At 35.6% G+C, this 22993-nt stretch overlaps 1 protein-coding gene across 2 annotated transcripts in view; it reads right to left on the bottom strand.

Annotated features, from left to right (window-relative positions):
* Window positions 1-22993, bottom strand: part of BMP2K (BMP2 inducible kinase) — a 130106-nt gene that overhangs the window by 40259 nt on the left and 66854 nt on the right. For both annotated transcript variants that reach the window (XM_037147067.2, XM_037147066.2), the window contains exons 7-10: window positions 20914-21046; window positions 9057-9160; window positions 6708-6787; window positions 2311-2471 (exon numbers count right to left, since the gene is read on the bottom strand). In XM_037147067.2, the coding sequence (XP_037002962.2) occupies window positions 2311-2471; window positions 6708-6787; window positions 9057-9160; window positions 20914-21046 (478 nt within the window). The remainder of the gene's footprint in view (window positions 1-2310; window positions 2472-6707; window positions 6788-9056; window positions 9161-20913; window positions 21047-22993) is intronic.

The following is a 22993-nucleotide window of genomic DNA, read 5'->3' as shown; positions in this document are numbered from 1 at the left end:
GCTTCAGAGCAATAAAAATATAAACAGTACCATAAAAACTATAAAAGATAATTGACAGAAGAGAAAAAATGGCCAGTAAACATAAGAAAAGGCACTATTAATGACGAATATTAAAACGTAAAGTTTCACCTGTCGATAGGGAAACATTTTTAAATACTGATGTTGTTGCCTGTTAACAAGGATGGGACGAAAGGGCGCTCACGCCGCTGACGGCAGTGTAGTGGGTTCTCAAGTCTTTCTGGACAACAATTTGGCCTGACAAGTTTTGATTATGTATACTTTTCAACATCTCCCTCAGAAAAATGTTCTAACATGTAAATCAAAACTCTGTTACAAGAATGTTTACCCTGACCCTATTAATAATAGTAAATATTGGATGCACACTAAACTGCTTCAAGTTTAATCTGGGAAGAAAAAGAAGGGAGACCTTTAGATTTTTCTCTGAATATGCCTGTATTGTCTCAATATTTTAAAAGAATAGATTTGTGTATTCCTCTCTGTACACATGCAGAAAACAGTATGGTTTTTCCAGCTTAGGCTGGAAGCACATACGAGAAACACTGCCCCAACGCGGGAGCAGGCCTGACACTCATGGCCAGGTCTTGGTGCTCACCAGAGGAATGCAATTTCAGAAAACACTGCCATCATCAGGCAAAGTCACCCTGTGGCCATGATGGGTCAGGACAAGACCACTCTGTAATGATGTCTGAGGTGGCTCTGGAGCAATGGATAGCACATAGGACTTCTATGATCATGTCTGAGCATCAACAAAATCAGGACCATCGTCCGAACCACAGACATGACCAAACCTCTCCCTGTCTTGCCTCATATGACTCAGCGCTGCTTCTTCACCAAGAGGCCTTGGCTTCCCTCCTTCTAGGTAAGATTTATTAAGATACCTAAGGATACCTTAACCCCCACCCCTGAATGCTTCCATCCAGAGCAAAGCCCCACTTCCTTAAAGCTTTTCCCAAACTATCAGCAACAAGCGAAAATCCTTTAATAAGGCTTTTCAAACATCATCTTACTGACACAGTCCCACAGATTCACATGGTATGTGAGTAATAAATTCATTTGTTCAACTACAGTGTGTTCCTAGTGGTCTTTGACCAAAGGACATTGATACTTAATAACCAATATAATCCCCAACCCCAAAAACTTTAAAAAGGGGGGGGGGGGGTTTGAAACTAACACTGAATGTTTAGTATGAAAGAGAATTTTCCTAGATATCACATATCTTGTTATTTACTCCTTGTAACAGGAAACTTAGTTATTCCCATTTTATAAAAGAGAACACTGTGATTCAGAAATGGAAAAGCATGAACTAGACACAAAGGATTTCAAGTTCCTCTACTTCCCCCCTCCATGAACTACTCCTGTCTGCTATTCTCAGAGGAATGCGGCAACATACCAGGTGACGTAGCCATTATCTTTCCTGAGCACATATTTCGCTTCACAGCAATAATAGTAGTTAATAGGTATTCTTAAGGATGTATGTGTCGGCATTATATTAAGAAGTCATTAATCCTCACAACAATCCTATAAGAAGTATTAGCATTTTCCTAACATACATTACTAAACAATGGTAAAAATAGGACTCAGATCCAGGTTAATAAGCCTCAAAAAAAAAGGGGTCTTTCACCCTGAGAGTATCCTAACATTTTATTTGGAAACTTTTTAACATTAACACAAAACAGATTTATCATGAAATAAAGTGCCAAATAGAGTTTCCTTGAGACAGACCACTAAGTCATAACCCCAGACTCACGAGAGAACAAGTTTACTTTCTAATATTAGGAATATTTCCTTGGGGAAAAAAATTTAAGCTCTGCACTGTATCATAATGTTTAAAAGTTATCAGAAAATATAGAATCAATGAAAACAAATTTCTGCATTGCAATGTCTGTACAGTCTAAGACACACTACATGGCCAAGACTCTAGATTAGTATAAAGACATACAATTTTGTTAAGGCTAGATTCAACTTCTTCCTTTCCAATACAACACAGAATTTTCCATACTCTTAAACTTCATCATCAACCTCAAACCCTACCAGTTGGTAACACTAGGGGTAAGTAAATTGTGAACTTTGTATACCATACGTTTGTATGCCAGTAACTTACCTTTCCCTACAGCTTTAGGAAAACAATTAGTTGAGTTTATCAGACATCAGTAAAAAGTTTCTTAAAACATTATGCTAGCTGCTTCACAATAGTAAGTTTGGCAGTAATTTATACTCCTAGGAAATCAAGCCATAAATGTTTGTTTACATTAATTATTGAGGGGACTTAGGTTGGAAGGGCGACATTACCTTTTGACCTGTGGTTACCGAATTCACCAGGTACAGGGACTTTAACAGGGGTTGCTGAACTCTGAATGGTCAGCACACTGGGAGTGGCAGCAGTCGAGTTGGCCTTTGGTCTTTGTCTTGGTGCAATGGAGGTTTCTGTTGGTCCAATGGTATCTGTTATTCTATAAGAGAATACATTTCATTCCAAATATTGGGATTATTTCTCATTTCTCACTCTCAAGTATTCAATGTTTAATGAAGACAAGAAAATAAAATAAACCTAACTGTCTTCCTTAGTTTGGACTCCAGGCCTAAAAAAGATGAGACTCTGCCATGTAACAAGGAGAACTACCTGTCACATTTAACTTCTTGAATTTTAATTTTGCTTTTCTTAAAACACTGAATGGAATTGTATAGAACTTTCCCAGTAAGACTTTCTTTAGGCCACAGACGTGGGCAGTGAAGTAGAAAGTGTAATTCTGAAAGCAAGAGACACTAAATACAATTTGAGAAAACACAGGTATCTGCTCTTCTCTTTAAGAAAAAACAACAGAAAAAATCTTTAACTTACGCATTTACTAACTTTACTTTCCATAAATTCAATATAAGAACTCAAATAATTTTAATAATCATATGCTCACTTTTCAACAAGATTGCAATAAAATCTCTTTTTACCAAGTTCCCTGATATTTTTAAATAATGTAACACTTAAAATTTTGCATACATATGATTTATTAAGTGCACATTGGCTGCCCTGGGTCAAGTGCTGTCTACAAGAACTACACAGATGCAGTTCTTATATAGACCAGAAGAGGGAGCCCTGTGCACAACTATCTAAGAAATAAAGGCAGTTAAAAGATTTTTAAAAATCACAGAAATACACGTGTGCTGTTTTCCAAATATAATATCTATGTCTTAGGTGAGACAGGGATGGTACAAGTCATATAAAAAGGCAATAAAAGATCTCATGTGTGTGTGTGTGTGTGTATCTCCAACTAGATCCCATTTAATAATAATCAAATATTTATTAAGTCGAAATTATGGATGCAGCACTAAAACCAATGCTCCCTACACTCAAGTAATTTAGAGAAAATATTGTATACACTCTGCTTGTCTATCTATTCTTTATAAGAGATCTCACCCTGCCTTGCTCCCGTTTTAAATCTACAGATTGAGAACACGAGTACAGGAAACCCCTGAAAAGCAGACTAAAGTTCTGCAGGCTTTATTTCATGTTCCCTAATTTAGTTACCAATGTACAATATTCTACACACAATTACTGATATCTAGCAAACACAGCACAATACCGGGTCTTTAAAAGAATTTATAATACAAAGGCAGGGGCCAAAAAAAACCCAAAATTTATTTATAAGACACTGTGTATGCATTCTTACATATTTACATTTCAGTCACCTTCAAAGTAATCTCCATTTGATGTAATAATACACCTATCAAGCTGGTTTTTCCACTGCGCAAAATAGTTTTTGAACTTGTCAATTTGAATGCCTTTTGGTGCTTCTGCTGTTTTTTGTTTCACCCTTTCCACACTGGCAAAATGTTTCCCTTTGAGAACTTTTCTCATCAAGGGAGAAATCAGGTGAACAGGGAGGGTGGGACATGAGGGTCATGCCATCTTTGGTCAAAAACTGCTGAACACTCAGCACAGTGTGAGCAGGTACATGCGTAAATCATACGGCATGAAATGGGCAAATGAGCCTTCCGAAAAAAATCACTGAAGCCAAAGACAGCCTCTTACAACAATGCCGTGTCTCATAACACCACCACGCTAGTACACTGATACAGATGTGTTCTTAGCACATTCACCTAGTGGGAGATGCCTGTACTACAAGGAGCCCACCCTCATATACCTAAGGAGATATGAACATGTTCATGAAAATATACAAAATTATTACAATAAAAATAATCAGTGCCACACTAGTACTGTGAAGAGTTTCATGGAGGAGTAATTCTACCTTTAACCTAAATTGGCTAGAGAAGGCTTCAATTAGGAACTGGACATTTAAAACATATATGATTTCATTAGCCTATGGAAAAAAAGTATTCCGTGTGAGAAAATGAGAAGAAAACGCCTGGATAGATGAGACAGAGTGAAGACACACTCTGATTGAAACGAAAGACTGAGCACTGTGTTAACACTGCTGCGCAGCTTCATCTGCACTGATTACAACAGACACAAAACAGTTTTCTCTGCTTCCCTCTCTCTCCTTCCCCCTCTCATCTGAACAACCTTCCTAGAACACAGTTTTTCTCTCCACTTAAAATCCTTCAATTGTTTCCACTGCCAGGACAGAGATTCTCAGTCTTCCCATCTTTAAGATGTCACATAAGTTTCACATGTGACATCTTAAAGGGAAAATGCAGATATTTAGGGATGGAAAGGGCTTTTAAGCAGTAAAGCCAAGTGCCACAGAGTGAAGGCCAGGCAAGAAGATGCACAACATTCATAAAAGCTTTAAAACATGTAAATAATAATACTAGCTATTTAAAGATTTCACCCCACCTCACTCCCAGAAATATAAAGAACAGGCTTTTTTATTGTTTTATACACATTTATATTTTTTCAAGTTCTGAAACTATCAGTATAAAGTAACCAAAAGGCAAAAATGAATCTCATTTTTAATACCTACAATGTATATAGCTTTAACATACTATGAATAGCACTGTGAATTTAGCTGTGTTAACTATTTGCTTATAACTGCATAGCTATAACTCGTGTCATGGTGAAGACAGAGCATTCTTACCCAGCTGACACTTTTGTAGTGTATCTACCTTCTTAAAGATTTAGCCATAAACAAAATAATTACTAAAAAACACAAGCAACAATAAAATTCAACTAACAATTCTACAACAACTCATAATTACCACTCAAATACACCAGCTGCAAACCACAGCTGTGTTACAGACCGGACACACTACCAGTCACGACGGATGCCTGCAAGTTAGATGGAACCGTACTCTTTGGTCTCTTCCTCAAAAGCATTTTAAAATTCAAATGAATGAAGACAATATTGTAGAGTAATGCCATATTTTTTAAAAGCTAAGTTATTCCCAAATGACATTTTAACAATTTATAAATAATACATTCCTTGTAACGCATCTCACAACCAAGTCCCAAATAGAACTGACTGTAAGGTTAGAAATTCACTAGTCTAAAGGCCAAAGGCCAGATTTCTCAGCATTAACATACAAACTTGCTCCTGACTGGCATTACCTAACTCTTCAACTTCAGTTCCCACCACTCCCCAATGCATCCCCTATGCTCTAGTCTTGCAGGCTCACAGAGGCCATTCTTCTTGCCTGAAGGGCCTGTCTGTCACAGTTTCCCTTCCCAGGTGACAGATTATATCGTTCATCTTCCAAGCAACAGCTCAGTAATCCCCAACCCCCGCCTCAGGGAAAAGACTGGGTTCTCTCTGTGCTCCTCTTTGCTCCCCCTCTTTCCCTTCCTCCACTCTCAGAGTTGCCTGGTATCTATCAGGTTGGAATTGTTTATTTGTGTCTATCTTCATAACATGTGAATTCCTTGGGAATAAAAAATGTTTCTTTTTCTTTGCATTTCCACTATCTGTATGTTGCATATAGCAGGTGCATGACAAATATATTTTATGTCCAATAAAATACTTTGCATAGGTAAAACACAATTCAAAAAAGCTAATAAGACCAAGAAATCTCCTCAAATGTAGTATTATAACTGATATTACATATCATAGTACGTAATATTATAATCTAAAATACAGTCAGGCTTATTAACTTTTAAACTAAAAATAAGTATAAGAAAAAAGTTAATCATTAATTCAATCATTACTCAGATTCAGGTCTTAAACTATAAAATGTGTCAAACTTACTAAGAGTAAATAACTGAAAAATGATGTAAAACATTATATTTTTATCAGTCTTAAAAGTATTATCATTAAAACCATTCATTATAATATGTATTATACATAGTAATACACATTTAAATGAATATTAGAACACATAAAATAGTTTATAAATTGAGAATACTCTAAAAAAAGTAGCCTGTAAGAGCTATATTTTCTTTCCTTAAATAAAAAAATCATACTAGCTATAAACTAAAAACATAGCAGTTCATAAATTAGAGTTAACATGTGATAAATAATGACAACCCACCACCAAATGACCCCATGCACTGTAACACTACCGGTTCCATCATCACTTCTCGACTGCTGAGAGAGCAGTTCGCGCAAGACTGATGTCAGACCCTGTCTCTAATACGAAAGAGCTTATTTTATACTTGCCAGCTAAACTCTACACCACATACAACTAGAAACAACATTTTTTGTGCATGTAGGTGATATTTAATTACATTTGCTAGGATTAAAAACAAGATCTCTTATTTTTTAAAAAGCCTTTTCAAATTTCAGCATAGCTTTGCATACCTGGCTTTTATTTGGCTTCTCCTAGAAGCTGCTTCACTAGCAGTCATGGGTTCAGGAAGAGTTGAAGGAATAGAAGAATTCTGGGAAAAAAATAAAACTCCATTTTAGCTTTTATTTTAATTGCAGAACACATTATTTAAAGATTATGGATATGTTCTAATTTTAAAAAGGACTGTCTGTGACATGCTATTCCTTCCACCTCAGATACCTACAAATTGTTCACATATATCTACCTGTCAGATCTAATCTGCAAACATCACCCCATGTTACATAAATATCACTTCCATATTCACGTGCCAAAGAAACCCTTCAAAAATAAACAGAACAATATCACTGTATTCACTTAACAAATTAACAAATCTTGGCTAAAAAGAAAGATTATATTATATTTGTAAATCTATGACTATTTCACATTTGGGGGAAAAAAGGCAAACACCAAGCATATGGGTGAAGTGTTGTTTCTGCATACTGCAAAAATTTTCATGACAAGAACAAAGGTTTTCCTCATTTGTTTATGTTCTACATAATATTTGGCTTCAAGGTACTCGAATGTTTGCTGAATGAAAAGCTATAAATCTATAGTCAAATGTCAAAGCTATTTTTATTACTATAATATTAAACTATATGACTTTCAGCCTCAACAAAGAATATCTGACATAGTAAAGAGTTCAAAAACCAAAATGGAAAGTTACCAATTTTCCTTTTTTTCCATAGTGGAGTGTGTTAAGTTATAAAGAGAGGAAAACTGACAGGAACAAATGAGGCCAGAATGATCTTCAGAAAGCTGAGAAGGGCTTAGAATCAGTGATGATTCTGGACTTTTATTACAATTAGCACAGACCTGCCACACAGAGTTAATCTGATGTAGCTAATTAAATCCAGCGTGCGGACATAGGATATAATCCAAAGCCTTTCAACAATGTTAGCTGTTACTAACTCAGCACCTTTAATGGGCTAGGCCCTGGGTTTACATTCTTATTTGTAGTCCTCATAATTCCTGTATCTGTTTTACAGAAAGGAACAAAAATTAACTAAATTCTCAAAATACAGTCGGCCCTCTTTATCCACGGGTCCAGCATCCAGATTCAACAAACCTCAGATCAAAAATACTACCTAGGTCCTGGCCACTGTGGCTCAAGTGGTGGGAGCTTCGACTTCGTACACCTAAATGTCACGGGTTCAACTACCCCGGTTGGGGCCTGTGTCTACAGTGCAGGTTCAATCCCTGGCCGGGGTGCATACAAGAGGCTACTGATTGATACTTCTCTCCCTCTCTCCACCTCTCCTTTATCCTCTCTCTAAATCAATGAGTATGTCCTCAGGTGAGGATTAAAAAAAATACTACTCAAACAATATCATGTTGCTGCTGACATGTACTATATAGTTAGGCCTACAATGGCTGTATCTCTACTGACAGGTACAGCCATTTTTTTCTTGTCATTATTCCCCATTTAATACAATACAATAACTATTTACATTAGGTACTATACGTAATCTAGAGATGATTTAAGTACACAGGAAAATGTGTGTAGGTTATATGCAAATACATGCCATTCTATGTAAGTGACTTGAGCATCTGCAGATTTCGGTATCCACGGGAGTCCTGGAACCAGTCCCCTGTGGATGCTCAGAGATGACTGCATACAAAACCAGTCACTGATGAAGACAGGTCTCTCCATTTACAATACCTATGCTCTTCACAACAAAGGTAACCAAACTTTTTCAGTGTACAGACTACTTAGTGTCTCAGAATTTTTTCATGATACCCCTGGTTTACCCCCCAAATAAATCAGTATTTTTTTTAATATATTGGCCCAAACAACTTAATAATTGTTATTTGTGCTATGTCAGATTTTCCTCTAAAAAAAAAGCAAAATATCATGTAGTCCCCCACATCTATTATGGCTCCCTAGAGTACAGTACTTCACTACACAATTTAGCAACTATGGCTTTATAAACTGAAAATACTAATCCCAAACACACTATTAGGCTACTTGTCATGAAACAAATAACTCTCAAAGTGTATGTACACATGCACAAACACACAAGTAGCTGCATATAATGAAATAGATTTTAAATTCACATCCCACTTAAGCCCTGGATGGCATGGCTCAGTTGGTTGGGTGTTGTCTCACAAAGTGAAACATCACCAGTTCAGTTCCTGGCCAGGGCACATTCCTGGGTTACAGGCCAGGTCCCCAGTTGGGGCAGTGTGAGAGGTGACTGATATTTCCTTCACACATCAATGTTTCTCTTCCTCTTTCTCCCTTTCTTCCCAGATAGATAGATAGATAGATAGACAGATAAAATCTTTAAAATACTCATATCCCACTGAAAAAAGTTACTTACATTGATATTGGAGACTGGACAATCCTTTTTGGCAAATTTAAATGCGAAATAGGACACTTGAAAAATATCAGGTCTGCGGTCTGGATCTGGTTCGAGCATGAACCCTGCAAGAATAGATTAAAATGTAGAGAAGTTTCACTGAACACAGAAGCTATATAGCGAGCGGCACATTAAAAGGATAATGTGTATGTGTATACATAAATACTTTTCCCATTCTAAGATCAGTGATGATTCAATCAAATTTTGTTAATAGAAAATATAAAAATTGTTACTGATACATAAACTTAAAGCATTATCCCAAACTAAAGACAAATCAGTCACAACTCTATACCAGAAGTATTAACAAATATAAACATTCTTCTGAGAAAGTGAAACAAAACGAAAAGTGAGTTTAGTGAGCGGGGAATTATTCACCAAAGTTCTAGGGCCACAGTAGGAGTCCTTAATTTCACTATTATTAAAAATACATCTAACTAATTTTTAAGTAATCCTGAACCACCAAGAAAATACTAAACTGTGTGCACTGTAATCTAGCAAAGTAGTACAGGACTGACAGTATATTTTACCAAAATTGTGCTTTCTTCCCATACTGATGCTAGGAGGTTCACCACAAGTCTATGTTTCAATGTGTGACATACATCCTGTTCAGAAGCGTGAGCTGAGTTTCATGGCTCTATTAGGAACAGACTTCACACCAACCTACAGCACAGCTTGAAATGGCTGACCTTTTTCTAACCAAAATGACCAACATCATTTGTTGGGTAATTTGTTAAATTTACAAATTCACAAAAAGGTTGACATTTATACTCGCTTCTTTAACTGAAAAACTCATATTTTGTTAAAGCTCTCCATGTTCTAATTCTAACTCTGATTCATTGATTAATTCAGGTTTTTATAATGTTCAAAATCATTATTAAACCAATTCAGAATGTAAGATTAATAGCATTAGTTGGATAACCTTCTGAAATTTGCTAATAAAATTATATTCAAAGTATATAAATGGCTAAATTAAAATTATAAATCAAAGTTAACTCAATCTTTCTTCCAAATTTAAGTAATTTTTAAATTTTTAATACATCGCCCACAGCTCGATAAACTTATTTTGGTTAAAAACAGTTGTTTGGCAAGCAAAAGCACAAACTCGGCAGAAATTTGTGAAATTATGAACTCAGTTTTTTAAATATTCTGCATGTAACCTGATTTTATGTACTGAAAAAGGCTAACACATATAACTTATAGAACTGATTTTTTAAATTATTTTATCAACACTGCTAGATGGTAATAATTAAAAACATGTAATTCTAATATTGACCAGATTATATTCAACCTCATCCTGGAAAAGATTTTGAAGAATCTACTAAGTTTATTGTATCCTCCAAAATCATATTTTATCTTGACACCAACAGATACATAATGTTTTTAAGTAACAATAGTCCATGACATAGGGATAAACTTAAATAGACTTCTAACAATAAACAAAATAGAGAACAAGGGGACAGTGACCAGAGGGGAGAGGGAAGGGAATTTAAGGGGGAAAAAGGGGAGGGATTTGGAGAAGCAAATATGTGTCCTTCAGGACACAGGGATGAGAACTGGGGGGGGGGGGGGGAAATGGGAGGGAGGTGGGGAGCACTGGGTGGGGGGGCTGGGATGGGATGGGAGAAACAGGCAAAAAACTGTACTTGAAAAATAACTAAATAAAATTATTGAGAAAAAAAACAATAAACATTTATCCAAATAATTTTTAAACAAATCACAAGAAACTTCTCAAATTAATATTCTATTTTTCTAAGATTTTAATTTACTTGACTTTCAAAATCAAATTCCAAGAGTAACTAATTATAAATATTTATTCCTATAAATGGCTTGAAGTGCCATATAAACTATAAGATTTTTTAAATATATGAAAACATTATGACTAACAGAAAAGTAGCCCCTTCCCTCAGATACCCTTCCCTGCCCACCCCCCCCAAAAAAAAACGCTAGGATGATGTCAGTAAATAAACTGCATATGATTTGGTCTTATAAATATAGGCCACAAATTTAGCTCTCTACCTTCTAGCTGTCAACACAAATAGGGCAACATGATCTATTACATGAATCAACATGAATCACAGTGTCCTTAACACAAAAATAAACCAGGTGCTAAGAAAAAGCACCACTGCTGATACCAAAAGCCAAAAGTAAATTCTCCTCTGAGTCTGTCTAAACGTGGCTCCAACTGAGTGATCACAATCCTTAAAGAACTGCAGTGAGTGACACTGGGTAATGTTTTACACACGCCTGAGTGGGCCAGTGACACAACACCTACATACAGTCAGGGAGAAGGAATTCTATACATGTAGAGAACAGTACTGTACACCAATACGCTTCTCTGGCTCAACTTAATCGAGAAAAAGCTTCTTAAATATCTGAAGGAAAATAAAATGATCCATCAGGCAATCCTATATCTATCTTCTTTCTCTCATGGTAGATGAGAAGCACTGAAGGAAAATAAACTTGACATTTTATGTTCTCTGACAAATATTTGTATAAGTAATTCTCTCAAGTTCAGCACAGGATGACATTCTCTAACAATTAGGTAGCTAGGCTGTGGGGAGAAGTGGTATCATCTTATAAGCAAACAAAAGGACCCCTAACTCCCTGGCTCATGTTTCCATGTGCAAATACTGTGGGAGCCAGTTTAGTTTGTCTAACTGTAACGATTCTGTTTATATGACATAATTACTAGAATTTATTTTAATAAAATAGAATGGGAAAATATTAGTATGCACTAATGTGGTAAGTATAAGCAATAGTTCATGCAGCTTGTTTCACGCATGTGTGTGTGCACGTGTTCTAGGTCATAACTAAAACCACTGTCTTAGACCACTGTGCTAGTGGCCTCTCTCTATGTCACTCCTCTCCAAGGGAAAGGGAGTGATTTGTTTGCTCGACTAGAAAGAAAAGGCACCCACATATGCCCATCTCTGCTACTCTTTCTTTCTTTCATAACAGTTTACTTTTAGGACATATACGTTCTGTGTAAAACTATGTTTTGCAAGTGGCCTACTTCTGTGGAAGAGGTCTAAGGTTATCCAGAACTGTCTACAACTGGGTGTGAGTAAATCTGAGGGCCGAATGCAGAGGAATGGGCCCATCTGGCGAAAGGTCTAAATTTCATTCATTCTGCAATCTACTCTATCTACTAATGTTAACAGTTTTATTTGATGAGTTCCTATAACCCATCTTTGGTTTGGATCTAAATTCAAAGTATGAAGAGACTGAAACTCACATGTAGAAAATGGCTATATTTTTCTCTCTGAATATTTTTATACTGGATATTATCAGCCATTAAAAAAAGAAGAAAAAACCAAAAATGCACCACGAAGCATTTAATTTAAATAATTTCCCAAACCACCCAAAAGAATGGGTTACAAGATGAACTCCTAGACTACTGAATGATCTAATGTGAAGTGCAAAGTATTTAGAGAGAAATAAAACGATTCATCAGGCGATCCTATGTATATTTTTATTTTTGTTCATTGATCAGCTCTACTCCAGCTAAATACTGAAACATATTGACTAAGAATGACAACTTCGGTTTAATTTTAAGTAACTGGTCCAAAGCCATCTTCTCTCACAATAATTAAACCTTGATTTTAGTATTTGTGTTAACTACCACTTCATGACAATAAAACTATATCATCTACAAAAATATGTTCTTGAGGGGAAGGAGTAAATTAAAAAATGCATGTGTCCAGCTCATCTAAGAGATTAAGTTCAAAAAAGGAAAAAAAGAAAAAGAAAAAAAGACAGAGAACACACTCTTGTTTACCCAATTTAAAGTGATCATATAAATAATCATGAGAACATTTCTGCTGTCCCTGATTCTATTGCAAATATAAAATTGACTTTTAAAAAGGGATCTGCTCCTCTTAAGTGACTCTTTCTACTGACACAAATTCCCATTTATACAACCCGAGAATACAAAGTGATCCCAGCATTAAAGGCAGTGTATTATTAAACCAACACAATACTCCCAACTGACGTATAAGACATATCTGATTAAAAAACACTTAAAAACAACTGAGGCAGCTAAATTAATTATGTTCATATTAATTCTGTGCAGGATAAAGTACAACATCCATGCACATTCCATCAAAAAGAGCAGCTAACAGAGCTGCTGGTACTATAGCAGTGACCAAGCTAAATCATGGTTTAATCAAGGATTAAAGTGAAATATTAAATAAAGGAGTCCCCAGTCAAGTTATACAAAACTATGGCTCCATGCATGGGCCTAAGTAAAGCTATAGCAGCATCTGTAATATAATAGCTCAGCAAATTTAATAGAAAAATATTTTTGATACAAGTGTTAAAAGAATGGCCCTGCTTAAAATTTAATTCTTTTTCGTTCCGAAAAGATATTTTTCTTTGACACAGAATTCCACTTATAGTAATTTACCTGAAAAGACAAACGCCCATTCTAATCTTACAACCAAAAATACTTCAAGCATTCATTTGTTATTTTTGTCTATGGAGATTATTATAGAAACTTGCGTTACATTTATATGTCATACATACCTTTTTCTGTGAACTAAGACACAGAAACCTAACTTAACAGCCATAAGCAATGTGTTCAGTCATAACTAAAACGCTGACTATCTCAGAATATGTACATGTGGGGCAGTCCCGACAGCTGTCTCTGAGTTAGTGACCAGAGCCCTCTCCCTACATCTCAAGTAGTAACCCAGAGCCACTGACTGAAAACCTCCAAGGAAATCCTATCTTGATTCTGATTTCTTTTCAAAGATATATTACAATTTCTGACATTTAAAAAAAAAAAGGAAAAAAGAGTGTGTGAGGGCGTATATTAAACAGGATTTGTCATGAGTGGGTAACCACCAAAGCTGTGACACAGGTACATGATGATTCATGATACCATTCTGCCTATATTTTTTAAAATTTCCATAATAAATGTTAAGTATGTTATAACAAGCAAGTTCCTGGTTTCCCACAGAAAATAATCATTCAATAAATTTATTTATAATCAAAAAGATGTGTTGTTGAGATGTGGAAAAAAGAGAAGCCTTGTACACAGTTGGTGGAAATGTAAATTAGCACAGGAAACATAAATTTAAAAACAATATAAAGTCCCCTCAAAAAATTAAAAACAGAACTACCATGTAACCCTTCAATTCTACTTCTGTGTGTGCATTGGAAGGAACCAGACACACTAACTAGAAAAGTGCACACCCACATCACTTAACAGCAGCATCACTTACAAGAGCTAAGATATGGAAGCAACCTATGTGTCCTTCAATGGACAAGTGGAGTAAGAAAATGTCACACACACTCACAGACATACACACAGAGGAATGGTATTCAGCCATAAAAAGGAAGAAAATCTTGCCACTTGAGACACCCCAGATGGACCTGCAAGCATTATGCTAAGTAAAAGAAGTCAGACAGGGAAAAGACAAATACGGTATGATCTCACTTATATGTGGGATCTTTGGGGAAAAAAAAAGAATAAAATTCATAGAAGTACAGAGAACAGATTGGTGGTAGCCAGAGGTGGAGTTTGGGGTATGGGTGATATGGGTGATATAACAACTTCTAGTTATAAGTAAGTCCTGGAGATAAAATGTACAGCTTGGTGACTATAGTTAACAACACTGTATTATGCATTTGAAAGTTGGTAAGAGAGATCTTAATAGGTCTCAGAACCAGGGGGGGAAATGCATAACTGTGTAAAGTGATGGATGTTAACTAGATACATTATGGTGATCAGCTCACAATATATACATAGATCAAATCATTACATTGTATACCTGGAACTAATACATTATATGTCAATTATATTTCAATGTAAAAAAACATTTAAACCCCATAGATAAACTGCTAAAAGCTAAGATACAGAACCATAAAGCAACAATAAGTTAGCAGACCTAAAAGCAATAAAAGAGATAATGAATGCTGTTCATTATGATTCACTACATTACTTCAAAAAGTAAAAGGTGAGAAAAGAAATTAGTTACATTTAACAGTATATTCTGGAATATATGACAATTTATGATAAGCCTTTGGTAGATCCACCATTGACCTGCAAAACCAAGTTCTGCTTCAAAGCATCCAAAGAAATCTCTGCCCGGAAAGTACATTCTACTGAATATCTGACAGCAGATGCCTAATCCTTGCCTAGAAAATTAGAAATTAGGTTAGCTCAAGAGGTACTACAATAAATTTCAGTAGTACTGGTAGTGGTAGTTATCACAATAGTAATATTGCTAAGTATTAAAAAGGCCATCTCTTACTGAATACTTCCACATTTCTACACTTTTTATAATTCAATTTTCAAAATAACCCTAAGAGGTAGGTACTTTTAATATGCTCATTTTAGAAATGAGATTGAGATAAACAGAGGTGCCCAATATAGCATACTAAATTAGTGGCAGCGGATGCAAGCCCAGGCCTTTTGGTTCTTACTCTTAATCTCCACCATGTACTTCCCCAATCTTACCTTGGTAGCAACTAAAAAAAGGTGTGCAGCCAGCCTTTTGTTCGCTCATCATAACTATTCAGTAATTCTGTTAGCTTTGCTTCTCACTCTCCTCTAAGTGTTGTCTAAGTTCCTTATAGCTCTGAGATCCATAAATAAAAAGTGCTTCTCTCCTCATCCCTGATTCACCTCCATTACTTATCCATTGAGAGTTAACAGAAACTAAGAAAAAAATTGTAAATAACTGACTCTGCTGCTATTAAAAAAGAAAATTCTGCAGAAAGGTAAAATAAAATTGTTAAACAGAGCTTTATGGGCAATAGGTGATAATAACTATGTTTGACCAAATAGTGATAATCAAAAGTATGTTCAAATATTTGTGTAACCACAAACCAGTTTTTAAAAAGATTAGGTATACCTATTTAATTTGCAAACATCCTGATAGTATAAGAACAGATGCAAGCAGAATGAGTAATTCTATCAATACTAATAAGATGTTTTTAATATAGTTTATGGATTATGCCATTATATTTGTTCTATTTCCCCCCTCCGTTCCCCTCCACCCTGCACACCCTCTTCCCCACCATTCCCTCCCTTTAGCTCATGCCCATGTGTCACAAGTTCTTTAGCTTCCACATCTCCCATACTATTCTTACCCTCCCCCTATTTTCTACCTACCATCTATGCTACTTATTCTCTGAACCTTCTCCCCACTTCTCCTCCTCCCACTCTCCTATAGCTAACCCTCCATATGATCTCCATTTCTATGGTCTAGCTGCCCTCTTAGTTTGCTTTTGTATTAGGTGTGGTTGTTAATAACTGAGTTTGCTGTCCTTTTACTGTTCATATTTTTTATCTTCTTTTTCTTAGATAAGTCCCTTTAACATTTCATATAATAAGGGTTTGGTGATGATGAACTCCTTGAACTTGACCTTATCTGAAAAGCGCTTTATCTGCCCTTCCATTCTAAATGAAAACTTTGCTGGATAAAGCAATCTTGGATGTAGGTCTTTGGATTTCATGACTTGGAATACTTCTTTCCAGCCCCTTCTTGCCTGTAAGGTCCCTTTTGAGAAATCAGCTGACAATCTGATGGGAACTCCTTTGTAGGTGACTGTCCCCTTATCTCTTGCTGCTTCTACAATTCTCTCCTTCATTTTAATCTTGGCTCATGTAATTATGATGTGCCTTGGTGTGTTCCCCTTTGGGTCTACCTTCTTTGAGATTCTCCGAGCTTCCTGGACTTCCTGGAAGTCTATTTCCTTTGCCAGATTGGGGAAGTTCTCCTTCATTATTTGTTCAAATAAGTTTTCCACTTGTTGCTGTTCCTCTTCCCCTTCTGGTACCCCTATAATTCGGGTGTTGGAACGTTTAAAGATGTCTTGGAGGTTCCTAAGCCTCTCCTCATTTTTTTGAATTCTTGTTTTTTCATTCTTTTCTGGTTGGTTGTTTCTTTCTTCCTTCTGGTCCATTCGACTGATCTGAGTCTCAGTTTTGTTTCCATCATTATTGGTTCCCTGTGCATTTTGCTTCATTTCACTTAGCCTTCATTTTTTCATCTAATTTGCGACCAAAATCAAACAGTTCTGTGAGCATCTTGATCACCAATGTTTTGAACTGTGCATCTGATAGGTTGTCTATCTCTTGGTTGCTTAGAAATATTGGCTCTGGGGCTTTGAGTCGTTCTTCTTGAGCCATAATGTTTCGGTCTGTTCGCGCCTGTTAGGTATGAGGGGCGGAGCCTTAGGTGTTCACCAGGGCTGGTCAACCCAGTTGCTGTATGTGGGGGCAGGGTCAGAGAAGGAGCAATGGTACCTGTTCAGCTCTCTCTCAAATTTTGGTCCCCTCTGCTGCTTCCCACAAGCAAATTGGGCCCTTCTGGTGCTGGTTCCTGAGTGGGTGGGCTTGTGTACATTCTAGGACCCTGTGGGTCTCTCCAACAAACTCTCCTGTGAGACTGAGAGCCTCTCCTGGCACCTCAACCCCTGCAAGTTTTTCCAGTCAGTGCTTTTAGGCTTTAATTCCTGTCGCTGGGGCCCTGGGTTGCGAGGTCTGTCTCACTGTACATTTTTTTGTTTGGTTTATCTGCGTGTGAATATGTGACCATGGTCAGCCAGCCGCCTTGCGCCCTCACTGGGTCTGCCCATTGCCACCCCATGCCTGGGATCTGCCAACTGTCACCTGTGCACCTGGGTTGGTCTGGCCGCTTTTTCCTGCCTCGACCCCTCTCTGCCAGCCTCCAACCCTGCCCCTCTTACTGATCTGGATGAATGGTTCACTGTTGTTGGACTTCAGTACAGTTCAATTTTCTGTTTGTTTTGGTTGTGTTTTGTTTCTAAATCTTTGTTGTCCTTAAATTTGGTTGTGCAAGGAGGTACAGTATTTCCACCTATGCCTCTATCTTGGCCGGAAGTCTCTAAGATGTGTGTTTTTAATGCTTTATCATATAATAATATATGGGATGGACTACATTGTATAGACAGACAACTGGCAATAAAAAGTCACACTTTCAAAAACTATGAGCACAGATAGGCACTTCCTGATTTTCTGAATATAAGACTTGTTTGAAAGAAATACAAATTGCTAACTACATATCATAAAAGCAGACAAAGAAACCTAACTGGTAGGAAATTGGCACATGTGAAAAAGTAAAAAATAAATTTGCCAAGTGTCTAAATGTTTTCTAAAAACATCACATTACAGATGTATGTCCTGGTTTTTCAAATCTCTACCCTATCAAGCTTTTACTACCCAAGACAATATTTAAAAAGTAAAGTCCATAAAAATCCTTTGACGGGAGATAAAATACCAACATTTACTGGAATACTCTTATTTCATTCAATCTTTTTTAAATTTCTGAAATTAAGTAAATCGCTAATGCATGGTCAAATTTATACAAACACTGATAAAAACTAAAATCTATATATTTATTAATAAAAGAAGCATATGTGGCACACTAAAGCACAATTAACTAGAATCCAATTAAATCCTAAAATTATTAAAAGTGTGTGCTTTTCAGCCTTGCCCTTACAAGCACGTAATCACACTTACATACACACAGAGAAAGAAAAAAATTAAAACCAATATGAGAAAGTAAGATCTTACTACTTTAAGCAAATTAAATCACAAATCAGGGTATGGATTATCCAGTCCCCCATACAGTATTGTTCAATGAGCATATTCAAAGTTCCTAAGACACTACAAGATCCCCAATAAAATCCTCAGTTTGGTTGTGATTAAAACATTATACTCAGCAACAAAACAGTTACAATGACTTACAGCAAGAGCGTCAATAAAAAGTTAAACTTCATTTAGCCAAAATATGCCAACAGCCAAAATAAATTCCTTCACCTATTCTTTGAAAACTTCAATTAATCAGGGCCCTTTCATGCTCTGATGCCCTAATTTTTGCACAATGAAGGAGGAAAACAGCTGTATAAAGTAGAGTGGGTTGTGGGTCTGATGCTTATTCAAGTATACTCTTAATGGTATGTTCACTTTCGAAAAATTTCACATTCTGCAAAATGGCAGGCTAAAATAACAGGGCTAAGGAGAAAGTAGATTTGGGACAGACCACTGGAAAACTATACAACTTTGTCACCACAGTACTGACAAAAACATTAACTGGTTCCTGGGAAGGTAACCTAGGCTGCCCAGGCAAGTAGATTAACTTGGCTGGAGGCTGCCACAAGGATTTAAAATTAAAAAAAAAAAAAAGCATCAAAACAAGGTTGGGAGATGCTTGATCAATAAAAGTGGAACTCTGGACCAAAGGGGCTATTTGTTCAGTGGGCTACCATTACTAGAGAGACACACAAAACAGACAGGTAAATATATGGGAGGAAAACTCCAGGTACAAGGACTCATACTTATTATTCTCCGATTGGAGCTAAAAGTGTTCATGTTGGAAGTGCCACGGCCAAGTTTAGGGCTATTTCCTTTCCCCTGTAAGTTATAACATCACTTCTCCAACCCTATTACTATGATTTTCCTTGCCCAGGAAAAAACATCACAAATGAAGCAATGTAATTTTTGTGTTCAAATGACATAATTCTCTAATTTCTAACATGTGTGAGTAAATCCACATTATAGAAATAAAGATTGTACTCTAAATTATATGTTTACAAAGTAAGGCTAGGTATCCTTTTATGCTACACTTTCTTTGGCCATTTTTCTTCTGGGTATTTCCCTTTTCTTTTTGATTCACATGAGTTTCATAAATTACAAAATTAGCAATTTGTCAAATGTGTAACAAAATCTTTTTCCACTTGATCACTTAATCTTATACTGGATTTGAAGGGTTTAGGAAGAAAAGGGTTTAGGAAGGGTTTTTTAATGGTTTAAATTTATATGTTAATGAATTCTTCTTTTCTGGTTCCTGAAATTTAACACCTCCCTTACACATTACCCATTCTAGTGTTATAAATAAATTTATACCTATTTTCTTCAGCTACATTTGTTTTATTTTTTACATTTGTCTTTGATTTACCTGAAATTGTAGCATGAAGTTGGAAGTCGAGGTTCAGTCTGATTTTTTTATCTACAATTTGCTATTAGCTATTAACTACAGTTCCACCTAGTTTTCCCTGCTGAGTTGAAGTGCCATCTTTATCATCATACAAAATATCAAATATATGTACATTGACCCTCTTTTGTATTATTCTATGTGGTTACAGGCTATGACAAAAAATATATAAGATAAAGAAATGCTAGAAACACTTTAATTAAAATAGTACTGAAAAGTATTGCTTTAAAAGGTGCTACAGCTTCCTAGTATATTTTAATATTGGATGACTCTTTCCCTCCCCAAATCATCTTTTTCAGAAATTTTACCATGTACATACATAAGAAATTAAATTATGATTCCTACCAAAAAGAAAGGAAAAAATCTTAAAGCAGGCTAAAAGGAAAATTGAGGTGTTCTTTTGAAATCAAGGGCCCATAAGACTATACCGTTTGATACACTTACGTTGCTTCTGATAACCATTTTATAATCAATGAAGAATAAATATTAAAAAGTGTGGCCAAGTGAGCTACAAACTAAGATTAGTGATACTTTCAATCAAAAAAAGCAACAAACCTGGATATTTGGATTTCAAAGAACAAAGACTGAATAATTAAATGTTATGCTGCTACATTTTTCCAGAAATAATCTTTGTGTCCTACAAAAGTTTATCTAAAGGCTTAATGTGCTGGTAATTAGGCTGCTTTCATTCCATAAAAGTCTATGAACATCTTTTTTTAATGTTTTTCTTTACTCTAATTTCATAAAAGTATAATAAATGAAATTAAAACTATATTTAGGCAAAGGGATGTAAGAGCAGACCCTATGTACAGTGTCTTACAATTCTGCCAGTAATGTTTCCAAGTACTTACTTATTAAGCAGTGTATGCTATGGGAGTAACGAGAATTGTCTGGGATGGTGAAGCTGCCATCACAGATAGCAACCTGACTCTCACCAAAGGGAAGCATGAAGAAACAAAGTTTATACAGTAAACATCCCAGTGCCTGTAAAATAAAGAAACATAAATATCATCAGGCCTCAAGCAATCAACTTAACCACAAGACATAAAAATAGCACTAACCCAAAAACTAAATTTGTTATTTAAAAAACCAATGTTTCTACACAAAATCAATCTTTTCACAAATCATTTGCTTAATGTGCTTAGTAGTTGAGAAAACATTTAACTGTATCATCTCCATATTTTTCTATCACATCTGTGGCCAGCTGGCTAAATAAATGCTATCATAGAACTCTAGATCACAAATGAGTTAACAAACTAGAAGTGGTTGGTCCCTTTTAGAGAAAAAATATACTTTCATTTCTTCCACAAGGAAAATATGTATTTAGTATATAACTAGCATATAACTAACAAAGTAAACACCAGGCTCCTTCTAGCAGCATTTTAAATAAATTTACTATAAAACACGTTTTAAAATCCAGGGATCCAAATATAAGAGTTAGCCATAGCCAGCACAGTTAAATTTACGAAATTTACCATCAATACATTTTTAACAGTAATTCTCTAAACACATGTCATTATTTATTTCATACTATACAACAGTGCTAAGTCTCTACTTTTGTATATAACCCTATGACTTTTATTCTATAATTTACTAATCATATTTACACCTGGGTAATCTATATTAAAATACAAAAAGGATAGGCTCTGTCTGCTTCACAGGCATAGCTTACCAGACATCACAGCACCAATAAATACAGTTGCTGACAACGAAGACAAAACTCCCTAAGAAACAAATGTCTAGCTAAGCTGCTAACGCTCAAGCTCAAACCAGAGAGTTAGCAATAAAATGTAATTTTCAGGTCAAGAAATCATTATGTTGTCACAAAAAGTGCCATCTACAAGCCTTAACAGTATAAGGAGTACTTCTAATTCTGAACACATTGTATAAAATTATATAGTTAGTAAACAATTATATCAACAATACTAAATTTTACCTATCTAAAAATCAGCAAATCGTCTTTGTTGAATTTCCTCCAAGTATCAACTTAACAAACACACTAACAAATACTCTTAAGTTTTACAATTACTATAAAGATCACAATATACAAACACCTGTGTGAGTTCAATATTATTAATTTACTAAACATAAGTTTCAATATTTAACAGTTTTCTAATGAAAAACTTAAAGGCTCTAGAAATTTCAATATATCCATTGAAAGATATTACAGGGTGGGTTGTTTATTATGATTAATAAAACTGTTAAGATTCTAAATAAAAATAACCAGTTCAATTTGGCTTAAAACAATTTATGATGCTTTTTTCTATAAATTTCAGCATGTATGCTATAAACTGAGCATAAGGCTCCCTTGACAACACTAAAAAATACTATGAATAGGGTATATCTGCATTAAATTACACCACTCTCCAACTCAGATGACAATTTAGGCAAAAGAGGTCTGCATTTTAGCCAGTTTTATCTCGTCAGTCAAACCTTTAGTAGTGTCTTGTGTTACAGTAAATATTGTGGGAGTTCCCAGATAACAATTTTAGACAGCAATGTACTTAAAAAACATAAATCTAAAATACTCTGCTGCACACAGTATGAACACAATGAGGTGTCCTAGTTTTTTCACACCAAAGGCATTATTTATTATTTCCCTTTTTATCCACTTGATATAATGAGAATTGTTCCAAAACAGGAGGGAACGAATGACCTGATTTTGGAGGCTACCACAACCTCCATTTCCCTCATTAGAAAGCAACAGGACACCTCTCTCACCTACAGTGCTGTAGCATACTTCTGTTCCACCTGAGCTAAGACAAGCATGAAAATGACATCATGCACATTGAACTTCTATCTCTGTCACGCACATACACATAGATTCTGTTTTCCGATTATCTTTCTTGCTTATTTTTTATCTTTGAGTATTTCTAACCTCAAAACAATACTCAATTAGTGGTTACAGAATTACTACTTCATATACTAATC

Source organism: Artibeus jamaicensis, unplaced genomic scaffold (assembly GCF_021234435.1).
Source record: "Artibeus jamaicensis isolate MK-2021 breed Jamaican fruit bat unplaced genomic scaffold, CSHL_Jam_final scaffold_1031, whole genome shotgun sequence".
Lineage (NCBI taxonomy): Eukaryota > Metazoa > Chordata > Mammalia > Chiroptera > Phyllostomidae > Artibeus > Artibeus jamaicensis.
Note: the sequence above shows the minus strand (reverse complement) of the source record. Positions and strands in the feature narration are given on the sequence as shown.